The 26,057-nt window shown below is 54.7% G+C and overlaps 1 protein-coding gene across 4 annotated transcripts in view; it reads left to right on the top strand.

Moving 5' to 3' along the window:
* The window catches only part of RGS3 (regulator of G protein signaling 3), a 77,042-nt gene that overhangs the window by 19,924 nt on the left and 31,061 nt on the right, over positions 1-26,057 (top strand). For all 4 annotated transcript variants that reach the window (XM_066201030.1, XM_066201031.1, XM_066201034.1 and 1 more), the window contains 8 exons: positions 169-250; positions 935-1,040; positions 1,355-1,688; positions 2,079-2,118; positions 5,315-5,502; positions 7,283-7,366; positions 13,588-13,699; positions 19,477-19,517. In XM_066201030.1, coding sequence (XP_066057127.1) covers positions 169-250; positions 935-1,040; positions 1,355-1,688; positions 2,079-2,118; positions 5,315-5,502; positions 7,283-7,366; positions 13,588-13,699; positions 19,477-19,517 — 987 coding nt within the window. The remainder of the gene's footprint in view (positions 1-168; positions 251-934; positions 1,041-1,354; positions 1,689-2,078; positions 2,119-5,314; positions 5,503-7,282; positions 7,367-13,587; positions 13,700-19,476; positions 19,518-26,057) is intronic.

The raw sequence follows: 26,057 nt of genomic DNA, 5'->3' as shown, positions 1-26,057 counted from the left end.
TAGAACCCTTTCCACCCATTATCCATGGGGGTCACAGTGACAACCCTTCCCTGTCTCTAAAATGCTGTGTGCCAGCATTTCCAGAGGCTGTGGAGCAGTGTGGGAAGGAGGGGGGATCACACACAGTGGCTGCTCTCCCACCTGACAGGCTCCAGTGTCTCCCTGCAGATCACGATCCCTCGGGGCAGTGATGGCTTTGGCTTCACAATCTGCTGCGACTCCCCAGTCCGTGTGCAGGCAGTGGACTCTGGTAAGAGATTGCATCCTTTTCATCCCTCTTGATTTGAATGAATTATTGCTCCTTTTTTGCTTCCCAGAGCTGTTTGTGATTCTGGAGTTCTCACGCCTTGCAGGACTCTGGGTACCTCCAAGAAACTTCATTAAATGAATTCTCTGTTTCCTCTAATGAGGTCAGAGGCCACTGGGTTAGCACTGTGTCACTATTTTGGCAGCGTTTTGCAGCAATCTGCAGAGATTTCGTTCCCTTCCCTCTCCAACCTGAGAACTGTCTGTCTGGTTGAGTGACCTTTGGAAATCATTTGGGGGGAAAACAGGTCAGAGGGGAGCAGGACTGCAGGAATCCTCAGTTCCCTGAGTAGATCCTCTTGCTTGTGGACCTGTGGGATGGGCTGGTGTCTCCAGTGTGCCCTGTTGCTCCCCACTGCGCCCCAGGAAACACGAGAAGTTCATGCAGTAGCTCCGAGGAGCACTGATGGCTTTGTCCTGGTGCTCTGTGTGTGTGTGAGTGTGCTGCAAGGTGAAGCTCCAGGTTGGCTGGCCCCACTTTATTTTCATGTGTGGGTGTCAGATGGGGATTGAGGGAGTGTGTGGTGCAAGCTGTGGAGCTCTCTGGGCATCTCCAACCTCCAGGGCTTCTCCTCCCCCTCCCACTGGGCCTCCTGCCTGGCAGGTGACTGGAATTTGTCCCTCTCAGGTGGTCCAGCAGAGAAGGCAGGTCTGCAGCAACTCGACACCGTGCTGCAGCTGAACGAGCAGCCTGTGGAGCACTGGAAATGCGTGGAGCTGGCACACGAAATCCGGTGAGTGTTCCCCAAAACACCCAGGGCAGGGAGAGGCGGTTTGAGGGAGCCCAGGGCGGGGCAGTGGGACCATTGAGTGACTGTGGGATGGGGAAGGCAATGCGGGATGTAGGACACTGGGAAAGGATTCCCTGGAGGAGAAGGAAGGATGCAGGAAAGAATTCTCTGGAGGAGAAGGAAGGATGCAGGAAAGAATTCTCTGGAGGAGAAGGAAGGATGGAGGGGCTGGGGAGCTCAGCAGAGGGGCAGAAGCTTTGGAGGGAGGAAGGCCTGCAGGGCTCCAGCCCTGATTTTCTCCTCCCCACCTCTCCCAGGAACTGCCCCACGGAGATCATCCTGCTGGTGTGGAGGCTGGTGCCTCAGGTGAAGCCGGCCCAGGAGGGCATGACCCGCAGGTCCTCCTGCAAATCCACCTACGACCTGCAGTCCCCTCCCCACAAGCGGGAGAAGAACGGCCCCGTGCAGGCGGAGCAGCGCCGCAGCTGCCACATCCTCTGGGACAGCACCGAGGGGCTGGGGCTGCCCTCCTGGGACAGGTACACGGAGCTGGGCAAGCGGGGCCAGAACACCCTGCCAGCCCTGTCCCGGGTGCCCTCTGCTGCAGACCAGAACTACATCATCCTGGCTCCTCTGAACCCCGGCAGCCAGGTAGGGTTCGGGGTCTGCACGTGGCTCTGGGCTGCAGCCTCTCCTGGCCCCTGCTTAATCTTATCCAGCATCATCTCTAAATATTTGCTGATTTTACAAGCCGCACCTCTGTCCCTTGGTGGAGCTTTCACTGTTTTCCTAAAATGTTTCCCTGCTGCCTCCCCTGAGGACTCCCCCCAGGGATATGGGGAGGATGTGGGGAGTGTTCCCACTGCACAAGATCGCACTGCAAGTCGTTGCTCTCATTTTCTGCTGCAAAAATGTTTTTTCTTTTCCCCTCTCTGAAGTGCTTTGGCTTGGCTGGGTTTGGCACGTTAACTTTTGTAGTTGGTTGATGTCACTGTCCCTGAGGCCTGCTGCGGGTGACCGTGTCCCCTCTGTCCCTCACAGCTGCTGAGGCCCGTGTATCAAGAGGACAACACGACTGTGGGTGAGTTGTCCCTGTGCTGGGAATGCTGCTCAGAGCACCCAGCTCTAAGCTGCTCTTCCTGGCACCATCAGATCCTTGTCCCGAGCCCTGCAGGGGGCTCCTGGTTTGGGGGCAGGAGCGGCAGCCCGGGGATTTTGGGTGGGATCATCTTCCCACTGTGACTCAAACCCCAAAGCAGAGGGGAGCGTGGCAGGGGTGAGCCTCATGTGAGAAGGTGTGTGGGAGCTCACAGAGTTGCTGCTGCAACTTCCCGCCTGGGGCAGGGTGAGAACGTGAAGTGTGAGAGCTGTGAGCAGCGTGGGCCCGTCCATGACGTGTTTCCCTCCTCACCTGTGAGGCCCTGCTGGGAGAGCTGATCCCCTGCTCTGAGTCCCCCTTCAGTGCCACAGGAGTGAGGGTGGCTGTGGCTCACATCAGTGCCAGCAGTAGTGCAGCTGGTTGTGCCAGATTTGGGGAATATTCAAGCCCTGGGCTGCTGCAAAGTCTCTGGCAGTCTCTGGGCCAGCTCTCCTCAAAAACCCTTTGAAACATAAACTCATAACATGAACCACACACCTGTGGCACGTGTGTGGGGGGTGCCTGGAGCTCCCTGGGGGTGGTTGGACTTGTGGGAAGAGTGGGCTGAGGTGGGTGGCAGGGCTGGGCACTGCAGGAATCCAGGCCCATGTGGAAATACCCCTTGTCTGCTCATGGATTTGGGAGCTCTGGGTGGCTGTGCTTGCACCCTGGCCTGTCTGGATGCCCTCAGGATGAGCTGTGTATCCCTAGGAGAGCTGAGCTCTTGGAGGAGTGTGAATCCCTCAGCATTCCCTGTCTGGTGAGGGCACAGCTGGAAAATTTGGTGCTGTCTCTAAGGTGGGGCAATGTCCAGAGAAAGCCAAGTGTGGGGCTGGCAGAGCCGTGGGGGCAGTGCTGGGGGGCAGGAGGGAGCAGTGTGGGTGCCAGGCCCCCGTGCCTCGGGTGCTCCCAGCCCTGGAGCTCTGCAGCCTGGAGAATTTTCCACTCTCAACTGCAGGGGATGTTTTGTTCCATGGATAATTGCAGCTCTTTCCTGCTGTTTGTGGATCCTGTGAAAAGATGAGCTGCACCATGGGGACTTGTTCATACAGTGGGGTGGGATTTGAAAGGCTTGGGCTTCTTCCCGTAACAAATTTTGGATTTTTATGGATTTGTTTGTAATTATTTAATGTTAAATTCAGAGGGAGGAAGGTATCAGTTAACCTGAACGGGGATGAAGTGTGGCGGCACTGAGCTGCCCACCCAGTGACAGGACCTGACATTTGGGTGTGTTTCTGTGCCATGACTTGTGCAGGTAATTATTTCCTCAGATAAAACCAGGTGATTTAGGGATAAGAGCAAAAGCAAACCCTGAACAGCCCAGACAGATCTTATCTGCCCTGTGCTGAGCTGTCCCTTGTGCTTCGATGTTATCTGGCAGTGCAACCAGGAAAAAGGGAAAAGGGAAAATGTCAGGATTAATGCACTTAGAGGTGGAAACAACCTCTTAGGTCACGAGGGTCCCCCCAGCAAAGGCAGCCGGCAGTAAACAGCCGAGCTGGCTTCCCAGCCCAGGGCTGGCTGGCTCTACTGCCTTTATCTGAGAGTAAATGTGCTATTTCCTAATACTTAATGGAATATGTAATGCTGGGCAGGTTTGTGTATTTGCTTTGGACAAGACCTTATCTGCCCTGGGCCATGGTCAGGAGTGTTTTGGCTCATTTCTGCCTGGGAAGGTTCTGGGCATCTGTTACAGTGTGAGGGTAAAAAGCTGCTGTGGTGGGAGCAGGAGCTCTGGGGTGGCTGCAGGGAGGGAAGGAGGGGTGCTAGGGGTCCCCAGGGGGCTGCAGGAGGGATGTGCATTCCTGTCCCTGAGACATCCCTGTGGGGGAGAAGGAGAATGCTCCAGCTCCTCACTTGGATATGTTCAATACCCCTGGAGAGCTCTGCTTGCAGCCCCAGGCTGGCTCAGTTCATCAGCTACAGGAGGAGCGAGGAAGGAAATATATTGATTTTTCAGTGGGGTTTCTTTTGAAGATGTGAATTTTTGGTTAGAGAGCCATTCAGTTCCTGCTGGATCTGTTGCCTGTGAGTTTTAGGGCAGAGCACAGGTTGCTGGTGTCTAGCAGGACGTGGTGTGGGCTCTGCTCGAGCAGCTGAGGTGGGAGTGTGCAGGAGAAAACCTCCTGTAATCCCTTCTCTGAGTGAGGGTAACTCTCTTCAGGGGAGAGGGACAGACTGAAAACCAGTCAGGCTGCTCGGACCTTCTGCAGCCCCAGAATGTAATGCTGAGAAACAGAGGATGATGTGATGCCAGCCTCATGAACAATGAGGTCATCCTTTATAAATACACCCAATGTCTGAATAAGCACTGCTGGCAGCAGCAGGGATTGATCCCAGCCATGAATGTGTTTGTAACTTCTGCCTCTTTCTCTGGCACCTCCAATCTCAGTATCTTCTGAGAACTGTGATTAACCCACTGGCCCATGTCATGACATTCCTGCACCTTGCTAACTTCCATGCCCAGAATCCAGAGCAGGCAGGACTTGTGTGGATAGAAATGTAAGTCCCTCCCCAGCTCTCCTGGAGCCCCTTTAGGCCCTGGCAGGGGCTCTGAGCTCTCCCTGGAACCTTCTCCTCTCCAGGTGAGCACCTCCAGCTCTCCGAGCCTGGCTCCAGAGCAGAGGGGCTCCAGCCCTTGGAACATCTTGGTGTCTCCTCTGGACTTGCTCCAGCAGCTCCATGTCCTTCCTGTGCTGGGACCCCAGAGTGGGACAGAGCACTGCAGGTGGAGACTCACGAGGGCAGATCAGAGGGCAGAGCACCTGGTGGGATGTGCTGGCCTGAAGCAGAGCTGCTGTGGCCTCCCTGGGGTCCTGTTTGTACCCCACCAGCTGTGTCTGTGCTGCTGGTGGCACCCACTGAATTCCTTGGGCCACCAAACAAGCAGCTCTGGGGCAAAACCACCCAGGGGCATCTTGTGTCCCATTAGAAGAAATGGAATCAGTGCTGTTATTTCAAGGATCCCTGGGACACCTGGATAGCTGAGTGATGCCTGTCCCTGCAGCTCTTGGCTCCAGCAGTTTCCCAGGATTTCCATGCCCTCCTCCAGCCGGGGAGAGCAGGACTGAGCTGGAGTGGGCAGGGCTGGAACTCCCTTCTCATTCTGTGTTTCCTTCTGCCTCCTCTGTCCATGCAGGGAATGGCTGTAAAGGGAAATCCCACACGGGCTCTGGGAGGAAATCCAGGCTGATGAAGACTGTGCAGAGCATGAAAAGCTACGGGAACTACCAGAACTGCACCATAGTGAGGCCTCACGTCCCCCATTCCTACGGCACCTACGTGACCCTGGCTCCCAAAGTGCTGGTCTTCCCCATCTTTGTGCAGGTCAGTGCAGCCAGAAGGGGCTGGGACGTGATCAGTGCCCAGGCTGGGGCCAGGCAGCCGTGCAAGGGTCTCCTTCCCCAGCAGGTCCCTGTCATCCTCAGCTCTCCTCTGGAGCTGGCTGTACTTGGCACAGTGCTGGGAGTTGTCTCAAAGGGAATTGGGTCCTGCCCAAGCAATTCTGTGTTGGATTTTTTTCTCCTTTTCAGCTTTCAAATCTGGCCCTTGGTACTTGCTTGAGTCAGGAGGAGGTGTCCAGGCTTTTGGGCTTCAGTGCTGACTTTGGAATTGCAGATCAGTGTGGTTCTTCTTGAGGGTTCTTTGTGCTGTCAGTGTGTGCAAAGGGGTTTTAGGGTTTTAGTGTAGCTGGTGGTCACAATAAAGTTTGGGCATCCTGTGCCAGGGCCTCACCATCCTCCTGGGGAATAATTCCTGCCCAATCTCCCATCCATCCCTGCCCTCTGGCAGTGGGAAGCCATTCCCTATTGTCCTTCTCTTCATCCCTCATCCCATGTCCCTCTCCAGCTCTCCTGGAGCCCCTTTAGCCCCTGGAAGGGCTCTGAGCTCTCCCTGGAGCCTTCTCTTCTCCAGGTGAGCACCCCCAGCTCTCCCAGCCTGGCTCCAGGGCAGAGGACAAGGATTCAGAGCAGTAATGGCTTGACAGGGAATGTTCTGCCTCTGCAGTTCCATGAGCTGTTTTAAGAAAACAGCTCTGAATTTGGTGGTAGTAGTTTTACCTCCCTTTGTGCCCTTTGTTTTGTCCTTCATATGGCCAGAACCCCAAAAATCTCATCTGCTCCATATATTTTAGTAAACTGCTGACGAATCCCTTCCATTCTGAGCCTGTGGGGAGCCCTTTGTCCTCCTGTGCAGTGGCAGTGGCATTGTCACCTCAGCTCAGCCTGGTGACTTCCTCTGGGCTGAAACCATGGCCCGCATTCCCTGTCACTGCAGCCTGAGCCATGGGCTGCCTGAGGCCCGTGTGAGCTGGGCTGGGGCTGGGGGCAGGTGTTTGATCACCTCCCTCCTCCCTGGTGGCACCTGGGTGACCCCTCAGCTTGTGTTCGCCTGCTGGGCTCTGCATGGTTGGCCTTTGGTAGGGCCACAACTGGCACTTTCTTCCTCCTTACTCCCGAAACTCATCTTGGGTTGTGCCTGGGAATCTGCCACTTCAGGAGCTGGTTTTATCTTTGCACTGTCTCATCTGCAGGGCTCTGTGCAGATGCCTTCCTGTTCCCATTGTGCAGCTCCCAGGGGTGGTCCCAGGCTGGTGGTGCAGGGTTTGTTCTGCACTCAGGACACCTGAACCCGTCCCATTCTCCACCACTGACTGGGGAGCTGGGTGTGGCATGGGAAGGCACAGGAGTTCTTAGAAGCCGCTTTAAGAGCGATGCACACCATCCGCTACAAATGCTGGTGGCTGAGAGACGTGGGAACCTGACGTGCCAGCACTGTGGTTGTGCTTCCTGCTGCCAAACACCCATAAATTACACCCCCGTGCAGAGCAGCCCCTGTCAGAGGCAAGGGCTGCTTGTCTTCACAGCTGGGGCTGACGTAGGTGTGAGTGCAAGGCTTTGTTTTCTCCTCTGACTGGACTGCAGACTTTGTGTCCTTCTGAGCACAGTGCAGAGTGGCTTCTCCCCAAGTGAATGACAGCTCAAAGTGAGGACAAAGTGGGTTTGGTGGGTGGAAAGTGTATCTCACAAACCACACTGCCACTGGAAGGTTTGACTGTTTCTTTTGTTGTCTCTCTTTTTTTTTTTTTTCTTCTATCCAAACGTAGCCCCTGGATCTTTGCAACCCAGCCCGGACTTTGTTGCTGTCGGAGGAGCTGCTCCTTCACGAGAGCAGGAACAGGACTACAGAGGTAAAGCTCTTCCATGTTGTCTGGGCTCTCCAAAGCTGCTCTTCTGCTGTCTTGCACAGAGGATTGAATCATAGGATCACCATGCTTTGGGTTGGAAGGGACCTTCCCACTCTCCCAGGCTGCTTCAACCCCTGTCCAGCCTGGCCTTGGACACTTCCAGGGATCCAGGGGCAGCCACAGCCCATCTGGGCACCCTGTGCCAGGGTCTCACTCCCTTCACAGGGGAAATTCCTCCCCAGTATCCCATCTGTCCCTTCCCTCTGACAGTGTGAAGCCATTCTCTGTGTCCTGGCTTTCCATTCCCTTGTCCTTGTCTCCAGCTCTCATGGAGCCCCTTTAGGCACTGGAGGGGACTTTAAAAAGGGACACCTCATTACACTGAGAAGGGAAATGTTTCATTGTGCAGTAATTATATTGATATAATACTTGGAAAGACTTCTGGTCAGTTTATTGTGGGATAAATTAAATATCAAAACTCTTCTGTGCTAGAAATGAACTGTTGTTCCTGTTGCCTTTGGGCTCACAGAGAGGAGACTGCAGGTGGCAAATGCACATCAGTGACAGCCCTGCAGACTCAGGAGCAGGGGGTTTAAGGATATTTCGTGCCAGGTTAGAGCAGCACAGAATGACAGAATGGTTCAGGCTGAAGGGTACCATTAGAAGCCATCCAGTCCCATCCCCTGGTTCAGGGATCCCCTGAAGTCCCTTGGGATTGTGTCCACATGGCTTTGCAGCATCTCTAGGGAAGGAGAATCCACAACCTAGAACTAGAACCAGACAGAGAACTCGCTACAGATGTTCTCAGAATTTCAGTTCCTGAAACAGCTCACGTGTCCTGTTCAAATTCCTCTCATTCTTCTTACTTCAGCTTTTCTGCCATGTTATTGGAGAGCTGTTGGAGATCTGGGGATACAGGAGGACTTAGCACCCTGTGGATGAGACAACTTTTACCATCCAAACTGGCAGAGTTTGGATGTGTTGAGCACATTTGCTGCTGGCTTCACTTGCATCCAACTGCAAAGTCTGAAAAGCCTTGGAATTTGGGAGAGAGGCAGAGCCCACTCATGCACTGCTTACCAGTGCCATTTCTTCTGGGATACTTTCAAAGGATCTCACAGAGTAATTTGGGGCTGAATTCAGATGGAGTGAACAATGAGTCACCTTCACAGATCTGTAGAGGAGGTTCTATTTCACTCGATTTAGTTTCTGGGTGGCCAATAGCAGAAGCCCAGAGCCACTTCCCATCAACTGGTCAGTGCAAACCAGTAGAGGGTTGTGCTGAGTGACTCTTCTCTCTTTCTGGTTTTCATTGTGTAATTAATCCCTTGCTTTGACTTGAATCACTTTTCATGCCAAAAAGTGTATGAAAATACATCAAAGTACATGAAAAAATCCATGAGTGATTAGAAAACTTGGCAGTAACTTGTAACTAAACCCCTTTCCCTGCCTGTCCTGCTGTCCTGTGCTGCTCAGGGTCTTCTGGGCACCTGCAGGAATGAATCCCAGGTAAACTGGTGGTTGTGTGGAACAGCTGTGCTGGATGGCTTGGGAGTACAGCTGAAGTCAGGGAGCCCCTCTGGGTGGGTTGGAGGTACCTGCCTTCAGGTCAGGCCCAGATATTTGGAGTAGCAGCCAAACGTGGAATATTTATGGATAACTGATGCTGTTTGCAGCCTGGGTGGGGTATTTGTGCACGTGGGGGTGATGAAGCACCCCAGGACAAGTGTGTTTGGAGGAGGGGTCTCTGCTCTTCACAGCAGAGACCCCACTGTGAGCAGGGTCAGGAGGAAAATGTCTCAGGGAAAGGACTTTGCTTACAATGCTCTTGGGATGAGCCTGGAGCTGGGAGAGGATTTTCCAGTTGGAGCTGGTGCCAGGAAAGGGCAGGATGCTGGCCAGGAATGTGAGGCAGTGTTTGGGAATGTTGGTGCCCTGGGGCTGTGGTATCTGGTGAGCTGGCACAGGGGCAGGGCAGGAGGGGCTGAGTCAGTGGGGTGAGAAATGAGAAGGGGTGAAGGGAACCAGCCCGTGGTGCTGAGCCCATGCTGGCAGTGACAGTGGTGACAGCAATGCTGGCATGTCACCTGTGGCCCTTGGGAAGGGCTCTCTCATGTCTGAGTGTGTGGCACAGCCATGGAAGGCTTTGTGGAGCTTCAAGCTTCAGTCTCCAAACCCATGCAAGTCTCTCTGGAGTGCCAGGATCCCATTCTCCAGCAGAGCAGGGCTCTCTGCTCTGGTGCTGCTGGGCTGGGAGGGGAGAGAACCTGCACCTCTGCAGTCAGCAAGACCTAAAACAGCCTGGACACAACAGAGTGTGCAGGAGGGCTCTGACTCCTCTCTTTGCTGGGCTTGAGTTCTTTCCCTCTCCAGCCTTCTCTGCTGCCTGGCCAGAGGCTGTCTTGTGTCCCATCAGTCCTTTCTTCCTTGCTTCATGAGGTTTTCTGTTTTCCCACTGCTCTTCCCACACAGCCTCTCTCAAGATGGGCTCCTGTGGTTTGCAGGACTGTTCTCTGCGTGTTACTAATCTCCTTTGCTTGAGAGGCTCAAGAGAGGAGGGGCTGGAGCTGGAGGTCCTGCTCCTTTCTTTTTTCCCAAACTCCCAGAATCTTTTCCCTGTGGCAGTTTCCACATCAGGCACTGCATCCTTGTCCCTAAGCAAACTCTGTCCCATCTCCTGAAGGAGTCAACCTATCTCTCTGGAGGCTTGCCAGGGTCTGTCCTTTCCCTGACCTTACCTCTGGGGCAACCCTTATTCAGGCCTTAATCACATCCTGTCTAGACTTTGCTGCAATTCCCGCTTTTATGGGCTCCTGAAATCCCTCCAGCCCATGGAGTGCCAGAGGAGGCAGCGGGTGATGGCACACGAGGTGTCCAACGTGGGCTTTGGCCTTGTCCATCCGTCTCCAATGGACCTGAAGGCCTCCCAAAGCCCTGAGGTGTCTGCTCAGTGTGGGCCACGCTCGTGCCCTGCTCATCCCTCCTTTCTGCCACTCTGGCAGGGGCTGCAGGTCAGGATGGGCCTTCTGGACTCCTGGAACCTCACGGATGGCCTTGGCTCAGTTTATGCTCCTCTCTGTAGAGCAGGAGGCTTCCTCCCATTTCTCTCTTCAAGGCTACATTTCTGGGCACCTTTTCATAGTGATTTTATTGCCACATTTTTCTTTCCAAGAGGTGATGTTGGCTCCTTCCTGCTCGGGGCAGGGCTCGGTGGCAGTCCCAGGGTGATCCTCTCTTGGGCTGCACACTGGCCCATTGCTCCTGCCTTCCCTCTTGACTTTCAGTTTCTCCTGATTTCCCTCAGGAAACTCTTTAAACATGTCCCTGTCTCCTGTGCCAGTGCTTTGCCAGCTCTGTCCTGTAGCTGGTCAGGTCCCTCAGCAGAAGAGGCTTTGCTATTTGCCGTGGTGCAGAGCACACCCAGAGGAGCAGTGTGGAGACATCAGGGTCAGCCTCTATGCACAACATTTTCCCCCCTGTAAAATCGGTCCACACCCCTAGAAGGTCCATGTGACCATGGCCATGTGGCCTGGATCACTCCAGCAATAACCCAGGGTGCTCACCTCTGTCTTCAGAGAGCCCTTCTGTCCTCTCAGCTCTTGGATGTCTGACTTTGGGGTAGGACATTACTTCTGGTGAACACCCAAAACTACTTTGACCCTCCAAGGAGCAACTCTGGTCAATTCTGTGACTTGCCTGGGTGAGCTCAGACGTCGTATTTGTGGTTTGTTTGCTCTTGACTTTTATGAGCCCTGTGGATTTTCAGGGTAGATCTGTTTGCCAAGGGCTGTTACAGACAGGTCACAGCCTGTCAGCGTGTGATGGCAGCCCAGGGCAGAGCTCCACGTTACTCCTCCAGTGTCCCCTTATCCCTGCTGCCCTGGGGCCATCCCTGAGTCCCCTGCTCAGCTCTCAGGTGGGGGATGTGTCCAACTCCCACCTCTGGGTCTGCGAGAGCCCCCGGCCCCCCGGTGCTGCACTGCCCCTGCCCCCACCCCTACCTCTGCAGGTGGAAGGGGCACTTTTGTTTTTCCTCCCAACAGCCTGGAGGAGCAGAGGGCCCTCTATCTACTGTTCCCAGATCAAAAGTCATCCTGGAAGCAGCATCTGATAGAGATGCTCTTACAGAACCTGCACTGGATGTGTTTTCACCTTGTGCATCTCAAATGCAATCCATCCCATTTTCCTGTAAAAGCTCAATGTTACCTGTAAATACTTCGTCCCTTAATTCCATTTCCATATTTCCTATTGAAACTTGCTTGGTTTTGAAGTGATTTTCCTGCTGCTCTCAATCTTTTTTCTACCCTTTAAACTTTCACAGGCAGTAGGTTTTCAGTTTCTTTCCTCCATTTCTGTGTGACTGGTAGCTGACCATGCTTTTATCTCCTTCACTTTGGGTTGCTATTCCCAAAATCTCTTCAGCATCTCTTCTTTGGGGTTGAGGGAACTGAGATGCCACCAGACACGTCCCAGGAAAGTTATCTTTTGGCACAAGGTGGGCGTGGGATGAAGGTTATAGTGCAGTTTCTACCTGGTTATTCCTTGTATTACCAGCAGGGCTAGAAGGAATGAAGAGAGTGGTTGTGGGCACTGGGCCAGCAGAGTGTTGAGAGCAGAGGAAGGGATTTTCCAAATAGCAGAGAAGAACAGCCCCTCCCTGGTTTCATTGTCAATTAAAGCTCCACCAGCAGCTTTGTACTTACTGAGAATCCCACAAAAAATGAACTTGCACTGCAAGGAGAAATCTTGTGGCAAGGGCTTGGTTTTGGATTTGGAGCCAGATGCTCTTCCCTGATGTGAGACTCCCCAGCATGTGATAACTGTTACCCAGCTTGTCTCCTCAGGATGTGCCCATCAGCCATGGACACAAACTGTGCTGTCAGCTGGGACCTGGTCCCTGTGGGAGCACAGTCACCTCTCTGTGCTCCCTCCCACCACTCTGGGACTCTGGGTGTTGTCTCCTTTTGCAAAAGCATTGCTAAAAGGCCACAAACCCTTCCTTGCTGTGGCTCAGTGTTGCAAAGCTTTCCTTTTGCTGTGGGAGGTTTTGGGGGGCACCCCAAGGCCCTCACCCTGAGCAGGTCTGGCACCCACTCTGCCATTGCCACATTGCAGCTGCTCCCTGGCATCTCTGGGACAGGGACAGGAGCCAGGGAAGGGCTGGAGCTGGGCCAGGATAGGCTCAGGCTGCAGAGCAGGGAAAGGTTCTTCCCCCAGAGGGTGCTGGGCACTGCCCAGGCTCCCCAGGGAATGGGCACGGCCCCGAGGCTGCCAGAGCTCCAGGAGCCTTTGGACAGCGCTGCCAGGGATGCCCAGGGTGGGATTGTTGGGGGGTCTGGGCAGGGACAGGGGCTGGGCTGGGTGATCCTGGGGGGTCCCTTCCAGCTCAGGATATGCTATGATTCCATGATCCTGTGATCTTTGAGGCTTTCTGTGTGCCCCAGCTCCTGGAAGGCAGGGCAGGCTCACACCTCAGCTGTGGCACCAAGCTTCTTGTCCCTGGGAGGCTTCTGGCTCCAGGCGCTCCATTGCAGTGGAGAAACTCATTCTTACTTTAAAGGTCCCATTAATCATAACTGGTTGGATTGGGGACCTCAGGAAGGACTTTTCCCACTGGTCTGGAGGAGCTCCCAGCCCTGGGACACGAGGCACTGCTCGTGCACAGCAGTGCTGTGCAGACACTCAGGCTGGTGTTTCCTTTCCACCCCCACCGTGGTTTGAGGTGTCAGATTTGTCCACTGCAGCTGCTCTCTGTGGGTCCTGCTCTTGTCAAAACCAAACTTTACTTTCTCACTGAAAACAGCGAGAAACTCCTCCAATGAGGCTGATCAGAGTGATCAGATTCGCTTTCAGGCTGAAACTTCTGCAGTGTGCTGGGCTTAGTCGGCAACTTATTCCCTCCTCCTGCTCTGATTTGTAACTTGTGTAAGTGGGAAGTGACAGGAGGGAGCAGAGAGGGTGTGTTTGTGCGGTGTGGAACTGTCGGGCAGGTTTATCCCTCCTATCACAGGACTCCACAAGCCTCAGGAGGCGGCTTCCAAGTGAGGGGAGCCTCATCTGAAGCTGGCTGGGTGCAGCAGCCATCAGCCCCTTGGCAAGGGCTGTCTGGGCTCCCTGTTGAGGCTGGTGCCTCTCCCCAGGGCAGAGGACATTTCCAGGACAGTATCTCAGTGCCAAGAGATGAACTCCCTATAGATTCTCCTTTGCTGCTTCTGTGCTTCCAGGTGACTCTCTTTGTCTACTCCGACCTGCTGCTCTTCACCAAGGAGGATGAGCCCGGGCGCTGCAACGTGCTGAGGAACCCTCTGTACCTGCAGAGTGTCAAGCTCCAGGAGGGTGAGTGTCTGCAGCAGCAATTGGGGACATTTTGGGGGTTTTCTGGCTGCTAGCTGTAAATGTTTCTGGCCAGCAGCAGGAGAGTGCCCTGCTGTCCTGCTGCTTCCAGTGCCATCCAACTGGTGCTTCCAGGTGATCCTTCCCGGGCTCAGGGCCAGCATCGCCCCCGCTATCCCTGCAGTAACCTGGGAGATCCATCTCCTGGGACACCTCAGGAGCACTCGGGCCCACTCCAGCCTTTTTGGGTGCATGTCTCAGGATCTGGGCTGCCATTCCCCAGGGTCTGTTCCCCTGGCTGGTGTCACTGTGACAGCAGGGACTGGCTGAGGCTGGGAAAGGGAACCGAAGGCTTGAGGTTTCCCCCGTGGCGCCTCGAGGGAGTTCAGACATTGGCTCCAAGGGTGGCTGGCCAAGCTCCGATGACCTTTACTTTGCTGCTTTGCTTTGCTACTTCTCTCTTCAGCCGCCCACGGTTTCCCTGTTGCTCACATCCATCCCCCTGCTCACCCCTCTGGGGAGGAAAGAGCAAATCCTCAGAGCAGGGCTGGTGACCTTGCCCTCACTCTGCACCTTGGCTGACACCTTTGGTGTCCAGCTGAGGGCCCAGAGAGGGCTTTTAGGGCAGGGGTGACTGGAAATGGGATATTTCAGGCTGTACAGAAGACTCCCTTTAGCTCCTCATGGTGTAAAGAGGAATGAGGGAATTGCTCTACCACATCCTATTTGCTACGGTGGAGCCACTTCTTGGCCCTGGGCCCAGTTTCACCTTGTTCCTTTGTGTGGTGTCGTTGCTTTTTGGGTATGGGCTTGTTTAAAGTACAGTTACCTGACTGTGCCACAGTTCCTCCTCCAGCCAGCTGCCCTGGGAGCCCATGGGGCAAACTGGGATGAGATAGAAGGAAAAACTTTCCTGTCCCGAGGTTGGTCAGATATTGAGTTGCCCCAAGAGGTTGTGGGATCTCCATGCCTGGAGGCATTCAAACTCCTCAGTGCCCTGGTCTGGGCGCTTGGGTCAGGGGATTGGGCTCCAGAGCCCACCAGAGAGGCCCCTTCCAACCCCAATTACTCTGGAAGTGGTGAGCCAATGTCTTTGTCTCCTGTGGCTCTGACCAAAAGTGATGAATCCAGATCTGGGCTGCTTCTCCAAAGGGATCCTTTTCAGGGTGAATTCTGCTGCTTGCCATGACTTTTCCCAGCTGAGCCACGAGCTCTGTGGATGGGCTGTGTCTCTCCACGTGCCCCACGTTGCTCTGAGCCTCAGTGCTGGACACCACAGGCTGCCTGTCAGTTGTTATTTCCCATTTCCAGCAATGTTTCTGTTTCCAGATGAATTCTCTGACCTATTTGGTGGGAGCAGAAACACAAGGGAGGGTGATGGGACATCACAGCCACAAGCCATTGAGAAAAGCCATTGAAGCCTCCCTGGGCTTTGTCGAGTGCGTTCTCAGCGCTGCTTATTTCTAAGAAAGGGACAAAAGAAATTGTTCCTGGTTAAAGTGCTTTTGGTCAGCTCCTGGACCATGTGTCTGTGCTGCCCCTGGCTGCTCCCGAGGGCTGGGGAATAGCTCTGTTCTTTTCACTGGCTTGGAGAAATCAGCTTCTCTGGTGCTGCTCCTGGCTTGGCACACCGAGGTCTGTTTGCAGCAGCACAGGATTGTGCCTCCTCACTTTAGGCACAGTGGATTTGTGAGCAGTTTTCTGCCACTTATTTCCTTGTTGTCATAATAACTTGGCTGGATCATGTCTGGAATAGCTTCCCAAGGCTCTCCAGAGGAGATGGAGTCCCTGCAGCACTGGCCCACCCCCTGTACACTGGGAATCCAGCACAGCTGTTCAGGCAGCCCAAACCCTCCTGCTTCGGGCAGGGCTGCTTCAAAGGCGGGTGGAGAGAGCGAGAAGATGTCTGTCCCTTTTGGCAGGGATTTGCTGCTGCTCTCCTGAATGACTGAGTGGCACATGAATAGGAACAGGCGTGTGGCTGCCTCCAACAATTGAGACATCTCCGGTGCGCTCAGGGCCATTGTGCTGTTTCCTGTTCCTGCCGCTCGCTGCTCTGTGCGAAAGCAAATCAGTCTGATCTGCTTCACAATGCTCTCTCTTCCTGCTTTACAAGCCCAGCACCAGGCTGATGAGCACAGCCAAGGTTCCCAGTGACACAGGGCTGGCTTCCTCACCAGGCACTGTGGGAATTTCCACACGCTGGGATCCTGGTTCCCCTCTGGGTGGGTGTGCTCAACTTTGGGACAGAGAGGAGCATTAATTCCACACTGGGAGCCCCATCCCCAGCTGGGATCCTGCAAACAAGGGCTTCTCATGTGCTGCTTCACTGGCCTTGACATCCCAACCTGCTGTGTTGGGCAGCTCCAAGATGCTCAAGGGCCAAGAGTAGGATTTACAAGCCTTCTGTCCTTCCTTGGGATGCTGGGGAGCACCCAGGCCTTGCATCCTGCCACTCTTCCTCAGGGACATGTGCCCTAGTGGGACAAGCTTGTCCCCTCCTGGCAGCCAGGTTTGGATGTGCTCAGCAGCCTGCCTCCCTTCCCACATGTCCAGGCCCCGGCAGCACCTTGTCCTGGGTGCTGGATGCAGTCACAGCCTCACTGAGCAGAGGTGAGGATTTGGGCTCAGGGTGCCTGCCCTCACCAGGGCATTGCCACAGCTCCTGGGCTGTGCAAAGGAGCAGGAGCAGCTTCCCTCTTTTCCCGTCTTTCTGACCCAACACCAGGCATGCACCCCCAAATCCTGAGAGCAGCAGGTGCTTTCCATGGGCTGCACAGGGCAGGGGCAGAGCAGTGCTGGGAGCTGCTGCTGTGCTGGGTAAGGCAGTGTGGGTGTGCAGGACAGGGCTCAGCTGGACAGGGGACATGTCCCCACAGAGCCCCCACTCTGCTTTGTGCCCAGCCTGGCACTGGGACAGTTCATGTTACTCTGGAAGCCAAGCCAGTCCCCACCACAGCACATCAGGAAGAGAAGGAAATATCTTCAAGTGAGTTTTTTTCCTTCTGCTTGTTTCCCTTTAACTTTTCCCTGACTTTGGCTGAGAGAATGTGCTGTGCTGTTGTCACAAGAGATGTGGGGAGCAGAGCTGGGGATCATCCTGGGCATCTCCCACTTCTCCAGTGCCAGGTTGTGCCTCTCCTGTGTTTTTCTGGGCTCTGGGGCACATCAGGCTCTGCTGCTCCACCCTGACCCTCCAGGGACTTGAAAACACGGAAGGAATCCTGGCAAACCTGGCTTGTGGTGAAGTCTGCCCCCAGGTCTGTCCTGCCTGGCTCTGCCATGGCTCTGCCATGGCCCTCCAGCCTCCCCCTGTGCCTTCCCAGGGATTGGCCCTGCCTCCAGCCCAGCTGCTGGGATGGGCAGCCAGGAAATTACTAAAGTTCTCCCTAAAGGCTGGTAGAAAATGAGATTTAAGCCATTCCTTAGCCCAGACTGGCTCCCTGCTTTGTATGTCCTGTAGGCACTGAGCTGCTGGGCCAGGTGTTGCAGTGGGTCTTGCAGGGACAAGGGAACAGGAGCTGCTGGCTCTGGAGGCTGCTGGTGCCAGGATTCACAGCTCAGTGGAGAGGAATTTGGCAGGGAACTTAACTCTGGTCGGTTTGGACCTTGTCAGGGTCACTTGTTATTGCAGAAGGAATCCACAGAGGCCCAAGAGGAGCAGGGGCATTCCCTGGGCTCTCACACTCCAACATCACCTTTCTTTACTGAGGATCCTCACATCAGCAGGCAAAACCTGGTTCAAGCTCCTGAGGAAACATGGCTGGGATGTGTTGGTCCTCTGTGACCCGCTCTGCCAGTCAGCCTGGAGAGGAAGAGCAGGGCCCAGCTCAGGAGCAGCAGGAGGGGGTGGTGGACTTGTGCTGTGCCAGCAGCAGGCACAGATCCTGCTTCCAAACTCGGCCTTTTCTGAGGGGAAAACCATTGTGTGAGGGGTCCCAATGGGCTTCACAAGGAAAATGCTCCCTGATGGTCCTGCTGGGATTTATGGAAAGGGGCTGGGAGCACTTGGACACTGCCATGGGGAGCAGGGGGTGCTTCTCTGTGTGCAGAGGTGAGGGATGGGCTCCCAGCCAGGCCCATTGTGCACCTGCTGCCAGGGTCCAGCGTCCCTTCTCTTCTGGGAATGATGATCTGGAGGGGCAGCCCTGGGGCCAGGCTTCCCTCACCTTGCCTGGGGGAACACAGGGAACGATTTGGAAACACACAGGGGCTCCTCATCTAAGAGGGTCACAGTGGTGCTGGGCTCCAGCAGCCACTGTGACACAGTGTCCTGGTGTCCCTGTAGGGATTTTCCAGCCCATATCCTGCAAAATGCATTAAAACTGAAGCTGGCAGTAGAGGCAGAGCTGCGACCCCACAAAGGGCAGCTGGCATAGACACCCAGCAAAGGGCTCCAGACCACTTCTTCATGGGTTTCACATTGCCCAGGGAGTGACTCAAGAGGCACCTGAGTCCCTCAGTGGGTCACAGCTCTTATCTGGACATTTGGGCTGCTGCCTGCAGCAGGAGAATTGTTTTCCTCTGGGGAACAGGGTGTTTCCAGCCCTGTGCAGAGCCTGTTTCATCGAGCAGCTCAGGCTGCTGAAATGAAGCAGAGCTTGTCCTGACACCACTTCCAATGGGCTCTGCAGCCGTGCCTAGGCTGCAGCCCTGAGCTCCTGGCACACATAATGTCATTAGGAGTGTTAGGGAAGCAGCAGCCCCATGACACTGCCAAGGGCAGAGCTGCTGTGGGGAGCCAGCCAGCTCCTGGACATGGGATGTCCTGCTCCAGAGCTGGGATGTCCTGCTCCAGAGCTGACCCTGCTCTGGGGCAGTTTCATGTCCTCCTGAGAGGCTGGGGCGTGCCTGGAGCTGCCTTCCCTTGAGGCTGGGGGACACACCAGGGCTAGGGCAAGTCTTCAGGCATGCCTTTTGGTTGGGTGCAGGGAAGGCTGGACCTGCAGCCTGGTGGAGCAGCTGGAGTCTGACACGTCTCCTGGGATATCTGGCAGCAAGCTGAGGAGCTGTTCTGGGCTGCTCTGTGATTTAGCAAGATGTGGATGGCAGAGCTGGTCATTGTGTTGTCCCCAGCATCACCTCCTTTCACAAAGCTGTGGAAGTGCAAGTTCCTTGGCTGGGTCTCCCCAGTGTCTTGCTGTGGGGCAGTTTGCCCTCAGCCCAAAAGAGCAGGGTGAGCTCTTCCGTCTGCCCCCATGCCTGCTGCTTCCCATTGCTCTGGGATTTGGCTCCATCCCCTTGGAGAGGCACTGCCCCAGCTGCTGGCACTGGTGGAGGCTGGGACAGACAGCAGGACCACCAGGACCACCCAGGACTTGGGGCAAGAAGCTGGGAATGAGATGTAGGAAGAGGAGCTTCTCTGTCAGTCCTCCTGGGAGCAAAGTGCCCACAGGGGTAAGATGGAGAGACCCATCCCTGATTCCCAGGGTGGCTGTGTGGGTGCTGCAGGACCTGTACAGCCCCTGGAAAGCTCCCACAGGCTGCATGTGCCAAGGCAGGTTGAGCAGCAGAGCCTGCACGTGGCCTGTGAATGAACCAAATCCCTTTCCAAAGGAGAAACCCACAGGAGAATCCCTGCCAGGGCAGTGAGTCCCCGCAGGACCCGCCCGCCCGGCCCAGGCAGATGCCACAGACATCACCCAGGTCACAGCCTGGTACTGGGGGACGACAACAAGCATCCATTCAGTGCTGTCTCTTAGCCAGTTCCTCTGCCAGAGGCTTCACTTGCAGAAATGCAGCTGCAGCTTCGCTCTGATCCCGGTTTTTCTTCTCTGCAGGTTCAGAAGATCGCAAGTTCTGCATCCTTTACCTTGCAGAGGTGAGTGCTGCTGTTTTCCACTTTAACTTTCCAGTGAGAGCTGGACAGGTACTGACAGCTCTGATCCTTTCTTCCGGGGCAGGGAGCACTGAAAAAACTGACTTTAACTTCCCTTTAAATGAATTTGCCAGGAGCCTGGAAAAGAAACGTAATGGCTGTAGAATATATGAATAAGAAGCTGCTGAAAGGAGCCTGGGCAGCACTAGGACATGTTTCTTTTCCCCTTCTCCCTGTGGATCTTCCTTGAGACATCTCACTTTTGTTTTCTCTTAGGATTCTATCCCCTGAGGGCAGGTTTCTCTGCCAAATGTTTTGTCATTATTTTTAGGCACCTTGCTTTTCTTGTCTTCAAACATCCAGATTTGGAGCCCTCAAATAAAAAAATGAAGCCCAGTCTGAAAGACAGAATCATAACTGTAAACCCACGTGTAGCTGAGTGCTCCAACCAGATTTGGGGTCACCCAGACATTGGCACAATCCCTTTGGTCAAGTAAAGGACTCTGCAAAATAGGTTCACACTGCACCTCCCCAGTCATTGAAGGCTGTGGGTTTTTTTCCTTTTCCAGTGGCTTTGCTGTGTTCCTGCTTTCAAGGCCTTGTATTTTCTGTGGTGGGAAGGTGGGTCTGGGAAAGCTCCCCAGGGCACAGAGGAGAAAGGCAAACATTGCTCAGCAGCACTGTGGAATAATGAACCATTGTGGAAGTTGGGTGCAAATGCTCAGCGTGGAAGTTGTTCACCTTGAGCGGCTGGAGCTGGGCCAGGGCACGACTCACTGCAGAATCCTCAACTCCTCTCTTGTTCCTTCCCTCCTGCTCCTTCCTTGTCTCCTCTGCTCTTTCCCGGGGTTGGCTGGGCAGGAGCTGAGCTCTCCTCGGGGTTTGCTCAATGTGTGTCCCAGGGCAATGTCACCCTGGGTTGGTGACAGCTAATCCTGGGCTCTGACTCAGCCAGGCTGCAATGGGTGTTCGGATGAGGCTCTCAAACATTTTCTCAGGCACTTGGAAAAATGCACTCAGAGCCTGATATTTGGTTTAGAAGCTTAGTGCTCCTGAGTAGAAGTAATCAAAAGAGAGCTGGCTGTGTTTCATGAGATCTTGAGAGGTGAAAAGGTGTCTTCGTCAGGCTGTAATGAAGTGCTGGGCTTTCTTCTGAGGCGCCTGTGAGAGCTCTGGTGATGGAGATCCCTGGCATCCCTTGTGGCTGGAGTGGAGCAGTTGGATAGAAAATGTGAGACTTTTGCTTTCCTACCTCCTGTTCCCCCCCAGACTTCAGTAGTTCTGGGCTGGCCATGCAGTGGGATTCTGCAAACCCTTCTTGTTCCTCCTGTCCTCCCGGGGTATTTTGGGGCAGGTCACGAGTGGGGTGTGACTTCCCAGCCCGTGGTGACCAGCAGCTCTGCCACATGCTGGAGCCCAGGAGTGGGTGTTCACCCCCTGCACTGGCCAGGCCAGGCTGTGAGGTGGCGCTGGGGCAGCCCCTGGCTCAGGGACAGCACCTTGCCAGGCAGGACGTGCCCCGTGCCACCCCTTCCCTCCCAGCCCCACGGCTGCTGGTCTGTCCTGAGGCAGAGGGACCAGCTGGCTCCAAGGTCAAGGGGACAGTAACCCTGCAGCTGTAGGTGCCGTGGGGCTCTCCAGCAGTGGGAAAATCGGGTTTGAAAGGGGAACAGAGTGGGGGAATGTGTCTGAGTCAGCAGTGAGCCGGGCCAGGATGGGGCTCTCCCAGCAGACTTCTCTCAGACTTCTCTTCTGGGAAACAGTGACCTGCAGGTCACATCCCCAGGGGCCACGTGGAGGGGGTGACTGGGCTGCAGGGGCTGGGGCTGGAGCAGGAGAGCAGGAACCTCCCAGATGTGCAGCACAGGGGTTGTGTGGCTCAGTGAATTGCCCTTGGCCCCAGATCAAGAGATGGGCTCTTCTGAAAGAATGGGAAGTTCTGGGAGCCAGCCTGGGAGCATTCCAGCATCTGATTCCTGCAGGGAAGCCAAGAAGAGCCATTTCCTTCAGGTTGTCTCTCTTTCCTTCTCTGCTTTCACATTTTGGGAGCAAATCTTTGCTCACAGGGTTGTGGCGGTGTCACCAGGAGGCTGGGAGGGGATGGTCCCCTCAGAGGTGTCCCTGCAGGCTGGCTGCTCACAGAAACACTGCAGGGGGAGGGTTTGGGTGCCTCTCTGGCCTGGTGGGAGGGTGGGTTTGTGTGACAAGGTGGTTTTTGCAGTGGTCGTGCTCTCAGGTGAAGGCTGAGGCTGGACCCAGGGAAGTGGCACTTGCTGCACACACGGGGCTGTGCTCTGGGGACATGGATTGCCCAGGAGAGGGGCTGGTTGTACCCTGGGGACGTGGATTGCCCTGGAGAGGAGGTGGTTGTGCTCTGGGGACATGGATTGCCCTGGAAAGGGGCTGGTTGTGCTCTGGGGACGTGGATTGCCCTGGAGAGGAGGTGGCTGTGCCCTGGGGACATGGATTGCCCTGGAGAGGGGCTGGCTGTGCTCTGGGGACATGGATTGCCCTGGAGAGGAGGTGGCTGTGCCCTGGGGACATGGATTGCCCTGGAGAGGGGCTGGCTGTGCTCTGGGGACATGGATTGCCCTGGAGAGGAGGTGGCTGTGCTCTGGGGACATGGATTGCCCTGGAGAGGGGCTGGCTGTGCCCTGGGGACATGGATTGCCCTGGAGAGGAGGTGGCTGTGCTCTGGGGACATGTTCAGGCTGCTGGGAATTGGGGTGAAGGGGGATCAGGACTGTCTGCCCACCCCGTAACTGCTGGTGGCAGCTAGGAAGGATGAGGATGGATCAAGGAAGGCTGAGGATGGATGAAGGCAAGATGTGTGAGCTGTCATGGCTTTTTGGCCCCATGTCACCCTGCAGGGTGTCTCCCCATGCCGACCTGCTCCATCCCTGGCCCTCTCAGCAGCTCTGTGTGTGCCCAGAGCCCTCTCCTGGCCCAGCCCTCCCTGCTGGTCCCCCCCGGGAGTTTCTGGTGGCTCAGCGGGGTTGTGGCCACTCTCAGCTGGGCTCCTGTCGCCGTGGGCTGGGCAGACACATCCATTGTGCTGCTGTGACGGGGCTGGGAGGTCAAAGGAAGCTCTCGAGCTGCTGTTTCTAGCCCACAAATCATCTGCAATGAGCACTAATGTGTTTAGTGCTGCTGAGAGCTGAGAGGAGCCCACGGGGCTGGGCTGACACTGCCTTTGCTGCAGGAAGAGCTCTCTGCTGGAGCCTTGAGCTGCAGTCTCCTGCTATTGCTCATCTTGAGACTTTCTGAGTAATGTTCTGACCCGGAAGGTCACAAATTTGCATTTGGGTCTGACATGTTACAAAAGGAAAGTATGTTCTCATACCTGTGAGTTGCTTAATTTATTATAAACAAGAGAGAAAATTCCAATCTTCAGGAAGTGTCCCAAAAAAGCTACTGCTGGTCATCCTGTGTAATTGTGTGTAATAAATCACTGCACAGAGTTTAAACCCTGGGCAGTTTGGTTATTTGCAGGCAGAGCTAGCAGGAGCTGCAGAGCCTGGTGTGGGTTCCAGCACAAAGGGTGATTGTTTTACAGGCTCTCCAAGGTGTGAATTGCGGGGTTTGGAGATCCTGAGTGCAGAGGGACCCAGTTCTGGAGGGGCACTTGGCGTCCTGGAAGGACTAAATGTAGAGTGGGATTGGAAAGAATGTGGAAAACAGAGGGAGGTTTTGCACTGAGCTTCCCCCTTTGGGGGTTTTGTTCCTTCTGGTGGCTGAGGGACAGCTGTGACAATCCCAGCACAGACACGAGCCAGGATTTTGGAAGTGAAGGTGGCACCTTTTGATCTCAGGAATGCTGTGTGTACCTGGAATCACAGAATCCCAGAACAGCTGGGGTTGCCAAGGCAGAGTCACCTGGAGCAGGTGATACAAGAATGTGTCCAGGTGGGTTTGGGATGTCTCCAGAGAGGGAGACTCCACACCCTCCCTGGGCAGCTGTTCCAGAGCCCTGCCACCCTCACGGAGAAAAGCTCTTCCTCGTGTTGGGTGGAACTCCTTGTGTTTCAGTTTATAGCCATTACAGCTCTAATTTTTCAGTTTGCCAGCTGATATGTTAAAAAGTCCTGCCAGTGCATTGAGACCTGGCCTGGGCATCTTTCCTTTCAGGATTTTAAACCCAAAGAGCACAGTTTGAAGTGGAACAGCTCCTGCCTGGGAGCTTCTGGCTGATTTGAGCTCTGCAATAGGTGGCTCTGGCACAGGGTACTCAGAGAAGCTGTGGCTGCCCCATCCCTGACAGTGTCCAAGTGCTGGATGGGGCTTGGAGCAGCCTGGGATAGTGGGAGGTGTCCCTGCCCATGGCAGGAGTGGAATGGGATGAGCTTTAAGGCCCCTTCCAACCCAAACCAGTCTGGGATTCAGTGTGGACCCAGGTTTCTGCGCCCCACAGGATTTGGGGTGTGGGAGTTTGTCCACATTTTCCCCATCCCATGCCATTCCCTGCAGGACACACAAACCTCCTGGGATGTGTCAAAGCTGTCAGAAGGAGACTTTTGCTGCCTGGTGGGAATGGGCAGCCTCACAGGGAGCCATGTGGAGCTGTGAGTGTGCTCCAGGGCTGTATTCACACCCTTCCCCGCTCCGGAAATATCCTGCTGAGAGGAAACTGCAGGTCAGGGGTTTAATGCATTGTTACAAGTGTTTGATTCCAACTCAACAGATCCAGACCAAATCAACTTAAAACCAAACAGCTCAGTAAGTTTTTCCTTTGAAAAGCACTGGCAAATGTGATCTTTTTTTTTTTCCTCTGGAAGTTTTCATCTGCAGACACTGGAGTTTGTCTTGGGAAACTTCTCCAACAGAAAATCCTTCCAGTAGCAACTCCTTGTGCTGCTGTGGTGAGCACTCATCCAGAGCTGAGCAAATTGATGCTGTGAATCTGTGAAGCCTAAGCTGGCCTTGCCGTGGACATGCCCCTCTTGAGTGCATGGGAGAGCCTCTGGACAAGTGCCAGAGAAATGCCACTGTCCCCCACCTTGCCCCATCAGCGAATCCCAGACTGGTTTGGCTTGGAAGGGACTTCCAAGATTGTCTTGTCCCACCCCTGCCATGGCCAGGGATGCTACTCTCTAGGCCAGGGCCTTGGACACTTGCAGGGATGGGGCAGGCACAGCTGCTCTGGGCAGCCTGGCTCTGTGTAGACACATCCCTGCACCAGAGGGTTCCCTGTGGTCCCTGTTCCTGTTCCCACCCTCAGCTGCTGCCAAGGGAGTGCTTTGAACAAATGGATCACAGCAGTGCTGTAGCCTGCATAATGTGCTTCACTCCATCCATGTCCCAGCTCATTCCACATTTAGGAACATTCATTTGGGAACATTCATTTCCCAAAGTGTTCTCTGCTCCTGCTGGGAGTCAATGCTGCTCATTGAATGCCCTTTGGGATGTGGCATTGTCCCAAAGGGAGGAGTCAGGGAGAGCCCAGGTTCTGTCTCCAGACAGCAAATCTGAATGCTGGGAAAAGCAATTTACTGATGGCACAGAGGACAAGTCTCAGGGACACTCTGGGACCTGGCAGATTTTGTACACCTGGATAATTTTGGAGTTGGCTGTTCTGGACACGTCATCAGGAGAGTTTGCAAGGAGCATTTTGGGCACTGTCTTGGCAGACCTAGAGGGCACTTGGGCAGATGGTTTGGTGATAGGGAAGAGGGCAAAAGGGCTGGGCAGGGGGTGACATCAAACCTACGTGACCAAGCAACAGCTGAGGGGAATTTGTTTAGGGAGAAGGGAGTGGAGATGAGCCTTCGTCTGGGAAACGGGCTGTGTGCTCTGTTGGAATTGTGTCTCAATTTCCTCTCATTCACAATAGGACAGGAGCTGGTGCATGTCAGGTTGTGGGTGTAATTTGTGTGAAGGGCTTGTCCTGCATGGGGCGGGGGAAGGATTCCCTGGGCTGTAGAGGAGTCCCAGGACTTGAGGTAGAGACAGTCTGGAGACTCCTTGCTCTCACCAGTTTTGTGACATGAATATTCTGAGAGAATAGAATTGTGTACGTGTTCTCAGCCCTGTTCAGTGGAAGGGGGGACTCCCTTTGCTCCAGCCATTCTGCTGCTGGTGGCCAGGAGATGTTACCAGATGAAAAATCCTTTCCTGCTCTCTGACATTTCCTTTGTTTCCTCCACGGCTCATTTCTGGGATGCCAAAGAGGTTCCCCAAGCCTTGAGTCACACAACTCACATGAGAGCTGGACACTGAGTCCCTCTGCCATGTCATACTCACAGCAGCAGCTTAACTCTTTCCTGAACTGAGCTTTCCATTTTCCTCCCTCCAAAGGCCATCAGATCCCAGCCCCTGCATTTCTCTGGGTGGTGTTGAGCAGTCCAAGCTGCAGGTGCAGTGAGACGACGTTAGAGCAATGGAAAAGTCTCTCTGGAGGATGCTGTGACATGAACCCATGCGCAGATTGCCCCAGATGCTGAGGCATTCCTGAACTGCCCAACCCAGCATCCCCATGACAACCCCCAATTGCAGCTGCAGGAATGTCCCCCTGGTCCAAGCTGTCCCCTGGGATGTCCCTGGAGC

The sequence above is a fragment of the Chamaea fasciata genome, unplaced genomic scaffold (assembly GCF_029207755.1).
Source record: "Chamaea fasciata isolate MVZ Bird 193981 ecotype frontalis unplaced genomic scaffold, bChaFas1.0.hap1 SCAF_20, whole genome shotgun sequence".
Taxonomy (NCBI): domain Eukaryota; kingdom Metazoa; phylum Chordata; class Aves; order Passeriformes; family Sylviidae; genus Chamaea; species Chamaea fasciata.
Note: the sequence above shows the minus strand (reverse complement) of the source record. Positions and strands in the feature narration are given on the sequence as shown.